Source organism: Rhea pennata, chromosome 9 (assembly GCF_028389875.1).
Source record: "Rhea pennata isolate bPtePen1 chromosome 9, bPtePen1.pri, whole genome shotgun sequence".
Lineage (NCBI taxonomy): Eukaryota > Metazoa > Chordata > Aves > Rheiformes > Rheidae > Rhea > Rhea pennata.
Window position 1 is genome coordinate 13,532,064 of NC_084671.1, and position 14,916 is coordinate 13,546,979.

Sequence of the window (14,916 nt, forward strand, 5' to 3'; positions counted from 1 at the left end):
AAATTCCGGCTCTCGAATTCTGACTCATGCCTCAGTAACGCAAGGGGAGAAGGGAACTTCTTGAATAAGATGAGCTCTCATAGCCGTCTCACTGAGTCACTTTCCTGACAGGAAATATGTTGTCATGCACACAGCTCCTCTGGCACGCGTTCAGCCGAGCTCTTGTGAAGAGGCAGATTGTGTGTGTCTCGGCTCTGGACTTCCTCTTTGGGGGCGGAAGGGAGACAGCACGATTTGCAGAAGGCAAGTGGAAAGAGGGAGGGAGGAAAGAACCGGCAGCGGCTTGATGAGGGGGAAGCATTCAGAGACGAGCACCGCAGGCTGGGGCAGGGGGCTTAGCCCGTCCCCCCGTGAGCACTTGCCCCTCTGCAGCACGGGCAAACTGGTTACAATGCCCGGCGCAGACGAACAGCTCTTGTATCGCTGCGTCTTGCAGCATGCAGCACTGCCAGGGCCGGAATCACAACATCCGCCTCAGCAAGGTTCATCTCAGTGCAGCGCAGAGGCTGAAGGCTGGGAGGGTTTTTTTTCCCTAGGTTGCCATAGCGCTACTGGCATACTTAGTATAGTCGTTAGTAGGGTATAGCAAATCCTGGCTAACTGCGGAGCTGGTGAGCAAAGGGGAAGCAGCAAGGGAGAAAGAATATATGGCCCAGGTCTCCGCCACCGAGTCCTGCGTGGTCAGAGCACCTAGGAAAGAGGAGATCCAGTGGTGCAGGTTGCTGTTGCTCTCCTGGAAACTCCCTGTTTTGCGTGCGTTTCTGGACGTGCCCTTCTGCTCTGCATCATTACAACTCTCTACCAGCGCAGTATCCTCCCACTGCTGAGATGGTGTTTTGACACCCCAAGTGCAGTCATCTGAGGATTTTTGAGCAATAGGAAGTATCTGCAACAGAATCAGGATTGTCCGGGAAATTTTGAAACAGATCTAGGCTAAGCCTGTCAGCTGGAAGCTGCAAAATGAGTGTCCTGGCCTTTGGGTCACACCAGCTCATGCCAGCTGATCTGGCAGAACCCTTTATGCATTTCTGTAAGGTATCCAATGCTTTTTAAATATTCCTCCTTTAGCAGAGGATTTCTGTGCAGGGCAGGTGACATAGTCATAGCTCTTGGAGAGCCTCAAAAGACGTAGGCATTGGAGGGTGATGCATGGGACATGTGAACACTTAAAATATGTTTCTTCTACAAATCCACTGTAGTGTGTATGTTTAATCTTCTGAATGTCTGTGGATGACAGACTCGCTGTTCAGTTCAGAGCTCCCTTCTTCTTCTTCCATGGGCACCATAAACCATTTTGGGCTGTCAGAACGTTTATTGTTAATGCTAAAGGGCTTGTGTGCCAGTCTGTGTTTAGATGGATGGGCAAACCTCAGTTTTGCAGTGTGGTTTCCTGGGACTGGAACAAAAAGGTAACTAAAGATTGTTTCATCCCTGCAAAGTCATAAATACGGTCAAATGTGGGAGACTGGACATACTCTGTTACTGATACAGCATTTGAACTTTCTTTTTCTCTGTGCAGGGACCACAGGTGAGAGATGCAGAGTAGAGGTTATTTGGAGTGACCCCAGAAGGGCTGTGTGAAGTCTTGCAGCTGCCCCACTGGTCTCCTAATACCAACTGAGTCTGTATAGAGGGGTAGCTCCACCAGGCTACCAGGCTTCTTGAACATTTAAAGTACGTTTGGCTGAGTTTTTTGAATAACTTGGAGCTTACCTTCACAGGACTTCGTAGTGGATATGAGCTTGCTCTGTTTGTAGTCTCAGCCAACTCAGTATGAACTATTGGCCCAGGCACTCATGCAGACTTGGTTAGGACAAGGCTGAGCCTCAGTTTAAAAAGTCCTTCTGAGTAGCTAGTTGGGTCATTTTTGTGCAAGAGCTCCCTCAGCTTGGGAAGGACAGAAAAGAAGTGATGAATGGAAGTGGCAGGCTGGTGAAAGTAGCAATACAGACTGCGGGCCAGACCTCGGGGCCAGATCTCTCTCAGGCCCTGTTTGGGAGCTGGCTTTTTGCTTGTGGAGGCTGGAGTCCTGGCGTGGTTTGCTGCTGCCTCTCCTCCCTGCCTCTGCAGATGCTCATTCCTGGGAGAGCAGCGCATTCAGCAGCACTGAACCAACCGTCCTGACTCAGGGTTACCTACTCTACTTGATCCTGAGCTCTCTGTGCTTACAGAGGGAATGAAGAGCCAACACTTAATAAAATTCCAGCTATAAAATCAGCACTGCTCCAGCTGTAATACATAAAGTCTTTCCATCCATCTTAGTCAGCATGTCTGACTGTCTCCCTGGCAGTATGTCAGAAAGCTTCAGTGTTGTGTTTCACCCTGCTGTTCGCTGGAGCAACACACCTGCAAACACTTTTTCCAAAATTTTGACCACAGCACCATGGCAGTAATCATCCATCCTTTTGACTCTGCTGTTTTCGCATTGCGTGGAGGCTGGTGCTGGAGCAAAATCATTTGCTGAAAGAGAGCTGCGAGTTGAAAGAGGAAGAGGTGTGATCTGTTTAGTTTAGAATAAAAGACTTGGAGTCTGAGATTGAATTTGTGCCTAGCGCTACTACTAACACATGCTGTATGGTTGGGCAAATCTCTCCTAGTCTTGAAAGTATTACTGATCTGCAGTGCCTCAGTTTGAATTCCTTACTTGTGACCTTTGGGACATTATCTGTGATGGTATTCACAGTCTCACTGCTTTTCTTGTCTCAGCTAAGCCACCCTTAAGAAGGAAATAAGGCTTGTGTTGTAGGATGCTTAATGAACCCAAATGTTTTCATATCCAGATAAGGGTGGCAAAGGAGCCTATGTACCCAATTCTGGCCTTACAATGATCTCTTTGACAGTACTGGAGTGATTTTGATATATACGGGCTTAAAAGAGGTGAAAAACTGGTCAGACAAAGAACATAATGGACAGTATGAATAAAGAATTATATTATCTGTTTGTTTTCCATCAAAGCAGCCTATCTTTGATGCTGTCTTGTTGTAAGGATGTAGTTGTAGTGCGTTCCATGTTCCATATTCTCTCTCTGCTCTCTTATTCAGAGGCTTCCAGCTTTTGCAAGGTGATAGCTCAGGAGAGAATCACTTTTAGAGTCACTGTCTTGGGAATTAGAAAGAAATGGGCAAAGGCAGAAAAATGCTGTTGCTAGGAGGGAAGGAATAGCCTTGTGCTGAGCGCTGATTATCTAAAGGATCCACCTAATGTTAACAAGTAGCTACTGTACAGAAATAATCCTTTAGTGCCAGGAAACACTGTGTTTGCATAGGAAACTCCTGTGAGTTCCCCTAGGCATTATCAGACAGGCTGCATGGTAGGATGAGTCCAGGATTGGGGTCAACTTCTGCACTGATTTAACACTCCCAGCCAAGGCAAACAGTGATTGTAAGGCAGCCTAGAACCTCTGGAAACTCCTGGGAGTTTTATCTGGGGCTTTGTTGTTGATTTGCTGAGTTGTGAGTAGATCTGTTACACTGTCCCATACCAGGGGCTGTTAGACACTGGTTTTGTTCCCTCTGAAGTTAGTACCAAAACACCAGACATCACCAGTGGTTCTGGATTCAGACTGGTGCTGGAGTAACAAAATCTGACCACAGTGAACCAGAGACCAAAATCAGCCTCAGGAGGTCAGAGCTGTCTCCTACACAATCTCTATCAAGTGCCAGTTTGGGCTTTAAGTCTCTCTTGTACTTAGTAGAAAGGCAGTGTAGTTACTTATGGCCAGGGGAAATTTACAGATTAATAAATTACTGTCTGTAAAACACTTTGAAGATAGAATGCCCTGCACAACTCCTCAGGATTATTGCTACATAGCTCTTACTCTACTGATGGGGTTCCAATAGCCTTATTTTCCTTATGATTTGTGACAGCCCCAGAAGCTGAGAAGCTTATTTTAGTGTGTAAAGTCAAAAGAAAAATAGATTAAACTGCATTATTGTTTTCTAAAGAGACTAAATCCCTCCCCTTCTTCTTCTCCTGGGATTTTCTGATTTCCTCCTACTCTTCCAATCTCAGCTTCTTTCTGTCCTAATTTAGGACATGATTTTATAACCACCCATACCAGTTTGTGAGTTACTGCAATTGTAGAAGTTTGTGGTGCTTGGGGGGATAAAGTTATTCACCACTGAAGGAAAAGTGCATAGCCTTGAAGTGGAGATAAAACCTGCAGAGCAGAGCCAGCCTGGGAGCAAACGTGTAACTTGGAGCCATCAGCCTCCATCCTAACCAGCCAGAATTGTGCCTTGGGAGGAGGAGAGAGAAGAAGAGAGCTTGCTTCTGCTTCCTGCCAGCAGAGGAAATAGATAGTAAGGGTGATTCTTGAGCAGGTGAGAGTGCGATGCAATCCGTCTGCTCAAACCTTCTCAGAAAAGCAGAAATGTGCAGAAGAAAGCAGCCCATTTGGTGTGCATCACTGACATGGTGTTAGGTGGTCACTTTTGCTCCTCTGTGCATATCAGATAGACCATCGGGGAACATCTGTAGTCAGTCTCCTACCTTGCTTAGCCGTCACTTCCCCCTAGCTGCAGACTCACAGTAGTGTAATGAAGTGGGTGAGACTGCGTGCACCCAAGTGACTTCTGCCAGGCTGCCTGGGCACTTCCAGCTGTGTCTAGCCTTTTCTCTCGGCTCTCAGGTAGGACACCTGGATGACAGCAGTGCAAACGGTGGTAGACAGGAGCACTCACTGCAGCCACGCGGCCTCCCTTGTCTTTGTCTAAACTGAGCAGGGCTGCTGCCGCTCGCCCTGCACGGCCCTGAGGGGAACAGAGGAAGGGGTGTGCGTTGGTGGGGAGCACTGCTTGTTTGAACGGCTGCTGAGCTGTTCTCCGGTGAGCTGAGCCAGGCGACAGGAGAGGCAGACACGGTAGGAAGGTAGAGAGGTGAAGGCGTTACATGTCGATGCTTTCACAAGGAGTAGGCGTGTTAATGCCGGTGTGTGCATCCAGGCAGCCGTGGACCCCTCCTGTGCATTTCACCCTCTGCTGCGTTCTTCAGTGCCAGTCCTCATCGGGTGTGCGGCGTCGCTTGCTCTTGCAGCTCCCTGCTCAAAGTAGCTGCTGCAGAGCTGGGCTGGCCTTTACTGTCCTCTTAGCGTATCTCGTATGATTGTCACTCGCTTCACACTGCTGTCTGGTGTTTGGTCTAGTCTGCGTGTCACTGGGCAGGGCGCAAGGTCAGAGAGACTGCGGTGCTCCCTGACAGCCAAAGAGCACCTGGGATTGACACGAGTCTGGCTAAAATACATGTTTGGAAGTGGGGGCTGAATTAAGACCTCTGTGGCACCCCTGTCTGGAGCTGCTTCATGCACACGTTACTGTGGACATCGGCGGTCGGATGAGCACAGAACTGTTAGCTGTGTTTTAAGCAAGGTGAGTGGCAACCAAGGCCCTGGTTAAATGCAGGTTGCTAAGGTTTAATCAGATGAGTCCCTGGCAGAGAAGCAGGAGTTGAACCTGGACCTGGACCTTCTCAAGTTCCCATCTGATGTCCTAGCTGCACAAAGAACCCCATCAGCCTCAGAACTGCTCTACCAGGGTGCTAATCAGGTTAACCACCTTGCCTCCTCTTACTGGTGATTTTGCAACAGGTCGCTCCATTTCCTCTTTCTGTCTCTCCTCCTCCCATGCTGCTGTGCTTTGCTTCACACAGCAATTTACTTAGTGAAATGGGACAGAAAGTAGCTATTTACCCCTTTTTTCCTTCAGGCTTTGAGGTAGTTTTTGTACTCCTACCTTTATCGTTTTGATCTCCACTTTAAAAAGCCCTCCAGGAAAACAAGTCTACCATGCCAGAGAAAAATTTATTTTTTTTTCTACCCTGTTGCTGTAGGTAACCAAAATGCTGTGTGCCACGTAATGTAAACACAACTTAATCAGAGGTAGAGTGAAGGCGTGGAACTCACTGTTTTTAAAGACACAAACAACTACTGCTCCTTGTGTTACAGGCTATGCTGGACTGGGTAGGGAAACTCAGAGTCAGGAGCTGTGGGTCAGTTACAGAATCATAATTTTTGGAAGTCATGCTTTGGTTTCTTTCTCTGAAGTCCTGGCTGTGCTGAAGTCAGCAGAATTTTACAGAGTCAGGTTGTTTTTCGTGAAGTTGGCAAAGAGTGCAGATCATCACACCTGTTTAAACTAGATTTTCAGTGTCTGAAGTTGAACAACCACTGCGTGTGAGTGCTTTTGGAAATGCTGAGCCATTCTGCAACAGAAGGTGTGTTTCCTTCCTTCTTTTTTGACTGTTCTGTCTATTTAAATGACAAGCAGTTTGAGAGAGACTCCATCATCATGTGCAGCATCTAATGGAGCTTGCTTTTACTGGGGCGTTATAGCACAGCAGCGATACACGTGATGAATGGTATGAGACATGCCAGAAATGTAAAGCCACATTGCTGGTGCTATTGCAGCAGAATCATGTGGAAGGGGCTAGACTGTGCTGCTGTGTGTCGGTGTGGAACTGAGTGCAGCGCTGAACATGGGGAGGCTTGTGCTAGCACCACTTCCAGTTGCTTCCTCTGCTGAAGAGGCTGTGAAGAAGGCGGTGAGGTTATGGGAGGGCCTTTTCGACATGCTCCCGCTGGAAGTCAGGTTATAAATTCCTGCAGAATTCATAAAACTTTCTGGGTGGGCTTCCAAGACATGTTAAGCTCCAGTCACTTTCTAGGCATCTGACCACTATTATCACTTCGAAAATACTGGGAACAAAATCAGTTAGCTGAGTTTGGTTAGGGGATGCAAGTCCTTTGATTTCAGCGGACCTAGGTCAGTATTTCTCTTCGTCTAGTTCAGAGAGAGAGTCTTATATCTCTTTTGCTCTGTACCACCCTCCAACTCCTTTGTTGTACAGTCGGATGAGATACAGGCCAAGTGGGGAATGCTTTCCTGCTGCACTGCTGTATTTCTGAGCTGTTGAACAGCCACAGAGCAGGCTGCTGTGGGATGGACTTGTGCCGATTCGAGTGTAAACATCAAAATGCAACATTGGTACCAATGCAGTGTAAGAGTTGGTGTTCCTGTTACCGGTGTAAATAGAAAGTGTACCCACGTATGGCTACTGGTCACAAATGGTACCTTCTTTATTAGAAGTGCAGCTCCTTTATTCAACTCAACTTCCTCTGCTGCTTTGTCGCTGTCCTATCTGCTGTGAACTTGAAAGAGGGTGGAGGAAAATTTTTTAAGGTGGTAATGATTAATTCTCACTGAACAGCTTTGCGTGACCAGCTTATTCTGCCTCATTAATGCCGATTCTTCTGTCAAGCGAACTGCTGGCCCACCTGCCAACTGCTAACTCTGCATGGAGGCTGAGTCATATTAGCTTTACCTTACGACAACAGAGCAGTGGCAGCTGAAGAAACTAGGAAGCCGTTAGCATAGTGCCATCCTGTCTGATACTGCTGCTGAAATGATGTGGGAAGGAGAGCTCAGAGCTCTTGACTGTGTAATTCAACCAATACAGCTCCACGTTCTGCTATTGCTGCAAACCCAGTTCTGTGCACAGAGTGGGCCGCCTTTCAGAGGGTCAGAGGCAATTAAGTAGGGCTCATCGATTTGGCAAATGGAAGAGTAATTTATGCCAATCTGATGGATGGCCTGTCATAAGAGTGGTTTTTAGTATTTCTTCACAGAAATTTTAACTAGTGGAAGCCTTTACTTGTAGCACTAGGGCAGGGATAAGGAGAGAAGGGGTGGAAGCAGTGTGGAGCTCATCAAATTTCAGTGGCTGAAAGTTTTTGAAATGGAAGTGCTGTGAAGATATTTAAAATAATTGTATAAAACTGCCAAACTGCAGAAAAATTAAGGTAGTATTTCTTGATTTGGCCTTATTCTATGACTTTTTTAATCCACCAGTTCAGTAGTTTGTCTGCCTTGATCGCCCAAGTATTTGCACCAATTTCACCTCGGTGTTTTGAATGTGTGGGTGCTTCTAATGGGTGCTGCAGATGCATCTTGGAAGGCAGTATTTTGGATGTGTGTTTTCAGAGCCTGTTTCCAAATGGGTAAATCAGTGAGGTAAGTGAAACATTGAGGAAGTTTTCCAGACATGTCAGTTTTCACCTTTTTGCAGCTGAGCAACATCATTATTTTCCTTTCCATCCTTTCATTTTCTACTTGGCATCTGGAGGAGCCACTTTCTTCATCTTCTTTTACCTCCTGAGAAAGAAGAGTTTGGGATAACTGATGTTTAAGGATGTTATAGCACCCGATGTAGAAATGAGGCTGTTTTGACAATTTCTTTGACAAGACAGGATGCTGTCCCTACTATTAGTAGTAGATATCCTCCGTGGACAAGGGTCACAACATACGGTCCAAGCTAGGAAGACATTTGAAGTTGACTTTGCCAATTCACCTCACCATGCAAACTAGCACCAGAGAAGAACAGTAGAAGGCAGCAGTCTGCTCTCATCTTCATCTCCAGAGAGGTGAAACAGGATTGGCCTTCTTACTGTGACCTTTTTGCCTGCACATTCTCCTCCTATGCTGGAGGTGGTTTTTTTTTTTTTTTTTTTTCCTTCTAATATGTAACCTCCTTCCTTCTTGTATAATCCTCATTTGTTTCCCTAAGCAGGACTACACAAACACCCTCCTCTGTTCTGCCTACAACTCTCAACAGATGACCTGGGCCATACACCAGTGCTTTTGCTGTCTGGCTTTTCTCTTTCTCTCTCTCTCTCTCTCTCTCTCTCTCTCTGCTTCTCTAACTCCCATTCCAGATCTCCTTACCCTTCTGCAGCACATGATACTTCTTCCATGGTCCTCGCTGGGCTTGGTGGTTTGGGGTCTGAACTGCATTTGGTTCCCACCACTAACTCTGTTTGTGATCTTTGGTGAGTCAGTCCCTTGCTGCCTGGGTTTGCTGTCAGTGCAGTGAAAATGAAAAATAATATGTATGTTCTTTTTCTTGCCTTTTTTTCTGTGCTGTCTGTAAGTGGTAGGTATGACTGCCTTTTTCTGTGGTTGTATAGCACCCAGGGGAAAAAAGGGTTAGCTGGGAGTTCTGCAGTACACAAGATCAGCAATGAGAAAAGGGTGACTTCTTTCAAAGATCTTTTGCAGAGATGTTTTGAGGAAAACACATTTGTGGGATGGTGGATTTTTAGAATTTTACCATCTCCCTCTGTTATGCATTTTGTGCTCCATTTGCTGTCGTGTGGAAGGGACCATGGAACCGCATATATCCTGCTTCCTGTCTCTTGACTGGGTTTCCATTTTTCTAGTGAATTCCTGAAGTCACGAAGTGAATGACAATCCCACCTGATTATGCTGCTCTTAACCACAACAGCTCTGTTTTGTGCAGGAAAATTTTCAAGAGAGAAGAAATTCATTTCTTCAGCTTAGCCAGTGAAAGAAAGGGCATGAGCTGGTGCAAACTGGCATAGCACCACAGAATTTAGTACCATCTCTCACAATGAGAACTGGGATCTTGCATGTTCTCTCACAGTGATCTGTCATGCCCTCTTGAATATTATTACTGGGATCAGGATATATTGGTAGGTAAGTATATATATATATTTTTTCCACAATGGGAGCTGTGAAATTTTCATTGAGGTTCAGTATGAATTCCTATGACCTTTCCTAAGCTATCTCCAGTTTAGACTGACATCCAAATATTTGGATCCTTCTGTTAGCAGCAAATAGGCTTTGAATCTCCAATGAAGGTTAAAAGAGCGGAGAAGGCACAAAGCATTGCAGGAAGCTGTTGAATGCAAATAAAATTATAGCAGTAATTAAAGGACCCAACCCTCCCTAGCAAACATGCACAGGGAGTGTAGCCAGCTGTCTGGGCTTGACCCATTCAGTGGGATCTGCTACAAAAACATCACCATGGCAAAGGGTGCTATTAACATAGGGAAAGGAGCCATGTTGCAGCCGAGGAGGAAAACGCTCTCAAAGTTGTGCCTGAGGGACACCATACACTCCCCTTGCTTGCTCTGTCAGGCAAAGCTGTGATATCTCAGGCAAGAAGTACCCAATAAATTGAAATGCTTGTGCTTTTGTCAGGCTGGCACGGGGAGGTGTCAAGAAGAGAAGTTATGGGGAAAGTCACAATTTTTGACCTCATCGGTTTGCATGTCAGGGAGGTCTCTCCGCCACTTCCCACCCTGCTTTGTGTCTGCCATCCTCTCGGTGAGTGATGGATCGTAGCTTTGCTCCCTGAGCCTTGGACATGGGCTTGGACAGACTTGCCTCTGACAGCCTAGAGGAATAGTCTTTGCCAGTCCGGTGGCAAATGCAACCTGCGCTCTAAAGGCATGTGTCTGCTTCTGTGGTCAGCGGTGTACCTGCTGTTTCTCGGCGCGGTAACATGTGGCATTTGGGGCTAAGACTGAAGCGTGCAGCATCCCAAGGCAGGACACACCTAAACACATCCTGACAGCCCAAGCCTTAGGAATGGTCATTCAGTGTGACAGTGTTTCTGAAGTTGGGAGAATTAGCCAGCTCTGAGACAAAATCTCAATGTATATCTGCTATCAGAGTGAAAAACAATAACAGCTTCTTCTCCCCTCTCCAACCAAGAAAACAAGGCCCAACCACTTTTTTTTTTTTTCCTGAATTAGCTGAAAACAATGTATTTATTTTCTATTACTCATGCAGATAGGAGAGGTAAGTAGTTTTACAATGCTGATTTATGAGCTGTTGCAAAATGCAAAAGCTGTTCATGATTGCAAAATTCATTGATCTTGACTCCAAGAATTTCAGTGCTGTAGTTTTTGATACAGTTTTCTCACTCTCCAATGCTGCCATTGGAAGTAATAAGGGCAATTTGCTTTTATGCAGCCCAAGAGGACACAGCAAAGTCAAATGCAGGGAAGAAAACCCCAGTGTCCTGATTTGCAAACCTGTAAGACTTCTGAGACCTCACTCCTTTCAGAAGGAAAGGTTTCCTTTATAAAAACAAATGGCCTCACACAAATAGCGATCAGAACTTTATCGTGCAATTAGCAGGCAGTCACTGGCAGGCTCATTTGTCTTGTTTGCCACTGCATGGAAACTTGATAGTGCCTAATCCAGTAGTTTGTCTCTGCCAGTATTAAGCATCATACTGGTTCCAATTGGCCTTGCCCATGGCAGTAATTAGTGATTATGCACCTTCTCATGGTATGGGGCTTTAATCACTCAGAATGTGACTCTGGGCTGGCTGCAATAGCAAGGACGTTGACTGATGATATGAACTTTTGAAATATTTATGTGTTTCTAAGATGAAGAGCTAGATGCACTCTCCAGCAATTTGTTTTTTTGTGTCCTACTAGAGAATGGCTGTATACATTAGCTTTGCCACCTCTTCCTAGCTCAGTTCACTCTCTTACTCTAGAAGCAGGACTCCATCATGTGGGTGTTTGGCATGCCATAGGAGGAGCAGCTCAGTTTGCATTTACATTTATATATAAAAAAAAACACCAGAAACCATTTCTATTCTTGTTGGCCCAGATTCCTCCTCAATGTGACTAAACATTGCTGAGCCACATGAGTTAGCATTGCTGCCTTTAAGCACTGTGAGCACCGTCTTCTCAAAGGTTTGTAAGCCTGTCTCTTTGCTTCTTTTAATTAAGTATGAATTTGGGGCCAAGCTGCATCCCAGTGTCTATTTAAAGAAGATAAAATGCCAAGAATCCTGCTTTGGGCCTATGAAGTCAGTTCAGAAGGATTGGGCTCAAAGAGCGTATTGTACTCTGTTTTTCTTTCTGTCCAAGTTCTTCTAATATCTGCAAACCAGAGAGACTTCGCAATGTCATCTCTGGTGTGCCTGTGATATACTGAGATACCTCCCCAGGGACAACTGTAGGCAACACAAGGACAGGGCCCCTTTTTTGTTTGACTTGTTTAGGGCTCTGAGGCATCAGGCTACCCTAGCTAATGCCTCCCTGCAGCCACAAGAGATGCGCTGGGCAAGTGTGCCATGCCATGCCTTGTCAGCACAGAAAAATGGGAATTGCAGAGATGTCTCAGCTGGCGTCCTGGCACTGTGCTTCACTTGCATCTGGTCCCTTTGTGATGGGACACTGGGGAGGAACAGGGTGGAAAGGAGATCTCTGAAGACAAATGGGTTTGGAGTGTGCTGTTTTTTCCAATCCCATTCGCTAATGGCGAGAATCGATAAAATAATCACTGAACAGCTATCTTTCTCGCTGCCCGGTCTCTGTGTCAGTCTACCTCTGCAGTGATCACACTAATCCTGTTGGATGGTGCTTGGGGAGTGCACCTGGGGCTGCATGGTGATCTTCAGGTGAACCTATTGCACCCTCCTCCACACTGTCTCCTGCCTCCCAGCCTCCCTTCCCAAACTTTACTATAAGCAGTCCTTACATGCCATTTGTTGCTGATCTCAATTTTTGTGTTACCATAATGCATAAAAGTCACATAACCAAAAAGACAGTCACATTACAGAAAAGACTGTCTTTACTCCCAGAACATGCGGTCTAGCTTCCTCCGCTTCTTCTGGCAGTGGCACTGGCTCATAGCTCTAGGGATGGTTTGTTATGTGCAGTGTTAATCTCTTCTCTTCTTCCAACATCTGTATTTACACCCCTCTGCCACTATGCATGAACATACATGTACACCTCTAGTATTGTTTTCAGTCAAATTTTATTTTTCCTACACTGTTTATTTTTAGGCTTGAATTTTCTCAGAGTTCTGGAGGAAGCCTGGTGTTATACACAAATATCCCATTGTGCTGTCCAGGTGAGGGATAAATACCTTGGAAGAAATGTAGGAGATGTACAAATAAAAGTAGAAGTTTCCAGGTGTATCCAGAACTAAACTAAACTGCTTTGTAACATCCAGAATTGCTTCCGCTGAAAACACTAGATTACTGCCTCTGATTTCAGTGGGGACAGGACCAAGGGCTTTGGGGAACATGGGCATAATTGTTTTTCTCCTGAAGACTTGCAAGCTAAGTCACCTGTTCTTCCCGGTTGCAGAACGTTGTGATGACTGGGGTGTGGACACCATGAAACAGATACAGATTTATGATGGGGAACCTGCTAAGATCAAATGCCCACTCTTTGAGACCTTCCTGAAGTACAACTACAGCACAGCCCATTCTGCTGGCTTAACCCTGATCTGGTACAGGATTGGGCAGGACCGGGATCTGGAGGAGCCCATTAACTTCCGTCTCCCAGACAATCGCATCAGTAAGGAGAAAGACACCCTTTGGTTCTGGCCTGCCCTTCTCAATGACACTGGGAATTATACATGTATGCTCAGGTAGGTTGTGTGGTACAGCTTCTATATCAGACTTCAGGACAATCAAAGGACTTTCATGGAAACAGAGAAATTATGCTGATAGCTTCAGATCTTTCTGTAGGGAAAAGACCATTTACATAAGCATTAATGTGAAAAAAATGTTACAGTTATAAGAATATTCAGTACTGACCAATTTACATTGCAGTAATGCTTGGAGCCTTGCAAACATTAATGAACATGCACTCCTTGCTAACTGCAACTGTCCATGAAAATATTATTGCTGAGCCCATGGCAAAATCCACAGGCATTCGCCATTAAAAAGTGATCTGTATGTCTAGAGTAAAAAATAACTTCAGATGAAGGGGTAATGTTTTGACTGGATGCTAATTTGGGGAAGATTCATGAGATTCAGACTTCTAGAAAATGGAAAGTGTCTCTAAGTGTAGTATAAAACAAACATAGCATCTGCTATGCACTGAGCACAAGAGTTCTTTCTCATCTCTTTCTCACATTGTCTCTTGTTCATCATGTCTTTGACCCTGTTATCTGCTTTACCACTGGAAGAGTGGATACTGCTTGTTAATTATGTTTGTAGGATTTTCTGAGGTACTGTGTGTGGCCATCTCTGATAATGTTTTCTTTCCCGTATGCAAATTGGTCAACTGAGGCTGTATATATCTCATCAGAGCTATGATGTTCATTAGCACAGACATATTTTTTATTTCATTCCTCTACTACATAAGTAAACTAGCCTTGTTTAATCAACCATATCCTCCTCCATCCTTAGAAATACAACCTACTGCAGCAAAGTTGCATTTCCCTTGGAGGTTGTTGCAAAAGACGAACACTCTTGTGTCAGCCATTCAATAAAACCAGCTGAGGAGATGTTCTACCTGGAGCATGCTAATGAGAAGATCATATGTCCAGATATTGATGGATTTTATCCAGCTAGTGTAACACCAACTGTCAAATGGTACAGGGTAAGAAGAACATTACTGTTATCTGAGCATTGGGGAAATGTGGTGTTTCATCTGAAAACACACTGGTTGGTATGAGAATTGTGTAGCTATATTTCAGTGTCTCACTAGAGATAAAACTCTTAAAATTAGCAAAGCTAGTATAAAGAAAGGACTTCATTTCATTTAGTTCATGGATTAAATTGCTCTTCGAGGCATTTGTGTAGAATTGAAATTTTTTGACCAGTGTGTTCAAGTGGAGGACGTTCTAACAGAGGCTTAGGAACCTTAATTCAGTTCCTAGCAGTATCCATGGCTTACTGTGTGGGCAAATCACTGGCCCCATAAAGAAAGCTGTGACTCATTTCTCATCTTTAGTAAAAAGCTCTCCTCATGAGCTAGTGAAAGCAGCATCCTTTCTAAGATCCCTTGAGGTCATATAATGAAGTTATCCATGCAAGATCTATGCAAGGACCGTGGGAGGCCAGTCTGGCACAATTCAGTGGACCTCATTTCTGAAGACGAGGACACCCCTTTCCTACTGCTCTGAAAACTAGACTTATTTCAAGCCATCTCCAGGCAAGCGTACAGAATTAGTGCTCATTTTAATAAATCTTGACCTCAGTGTCATTCTCTGTATGGATGCATTTAGTCAAGGGAGAATAAGAAATTCTCAGAGGTTTTGCAGCCAGAGGGTTATGGGACTGAATTCTCTAACTGCTCATGAAGCACTTTCAGATTTCTAGATAGAAGGTGCTATATGAGAGAAATTAATAATAAAG

General features: G+C 45.1%; 1 protein-coding gene across 6 annotated transcripts in view; it reads left to right on the top strand.

The window, feature by feature from the left end:
* IL1RAP (interleukin 1 receptor accessory protein) overlaps positions 1–14,916 on the top strand; it is a 51,852-nt gene that overhangs the window by 16,602 nt on the left and 20,334 nt on the right. For 5 of the 6 annotated variants that reach the window (XR_009959314.1, XR_009959313.1, XM_062582993.1 and 2 more), the window contains exons 3-4: positions 12,914–13,199; positions 13,966–14,158. Coding sequence is in view for 4 of the 6 variants with exons in the window: in XM_062582993.1 (XP_062438977.1) it covers positions 12,914–13,199; positions 13,966–14,158 (479 nt within the window). In the remaining 2 variants the exon portion in view is untranslated. Of the gene's footprint in view, positions 1–11,423; positions 11,510–12,913; positions 13,200–13,965; positions 14,159–14,916 lie in introns of all 6 variants that reach the window. The other variant, XM_062582995.1, reaches the window with a different exon arrangement.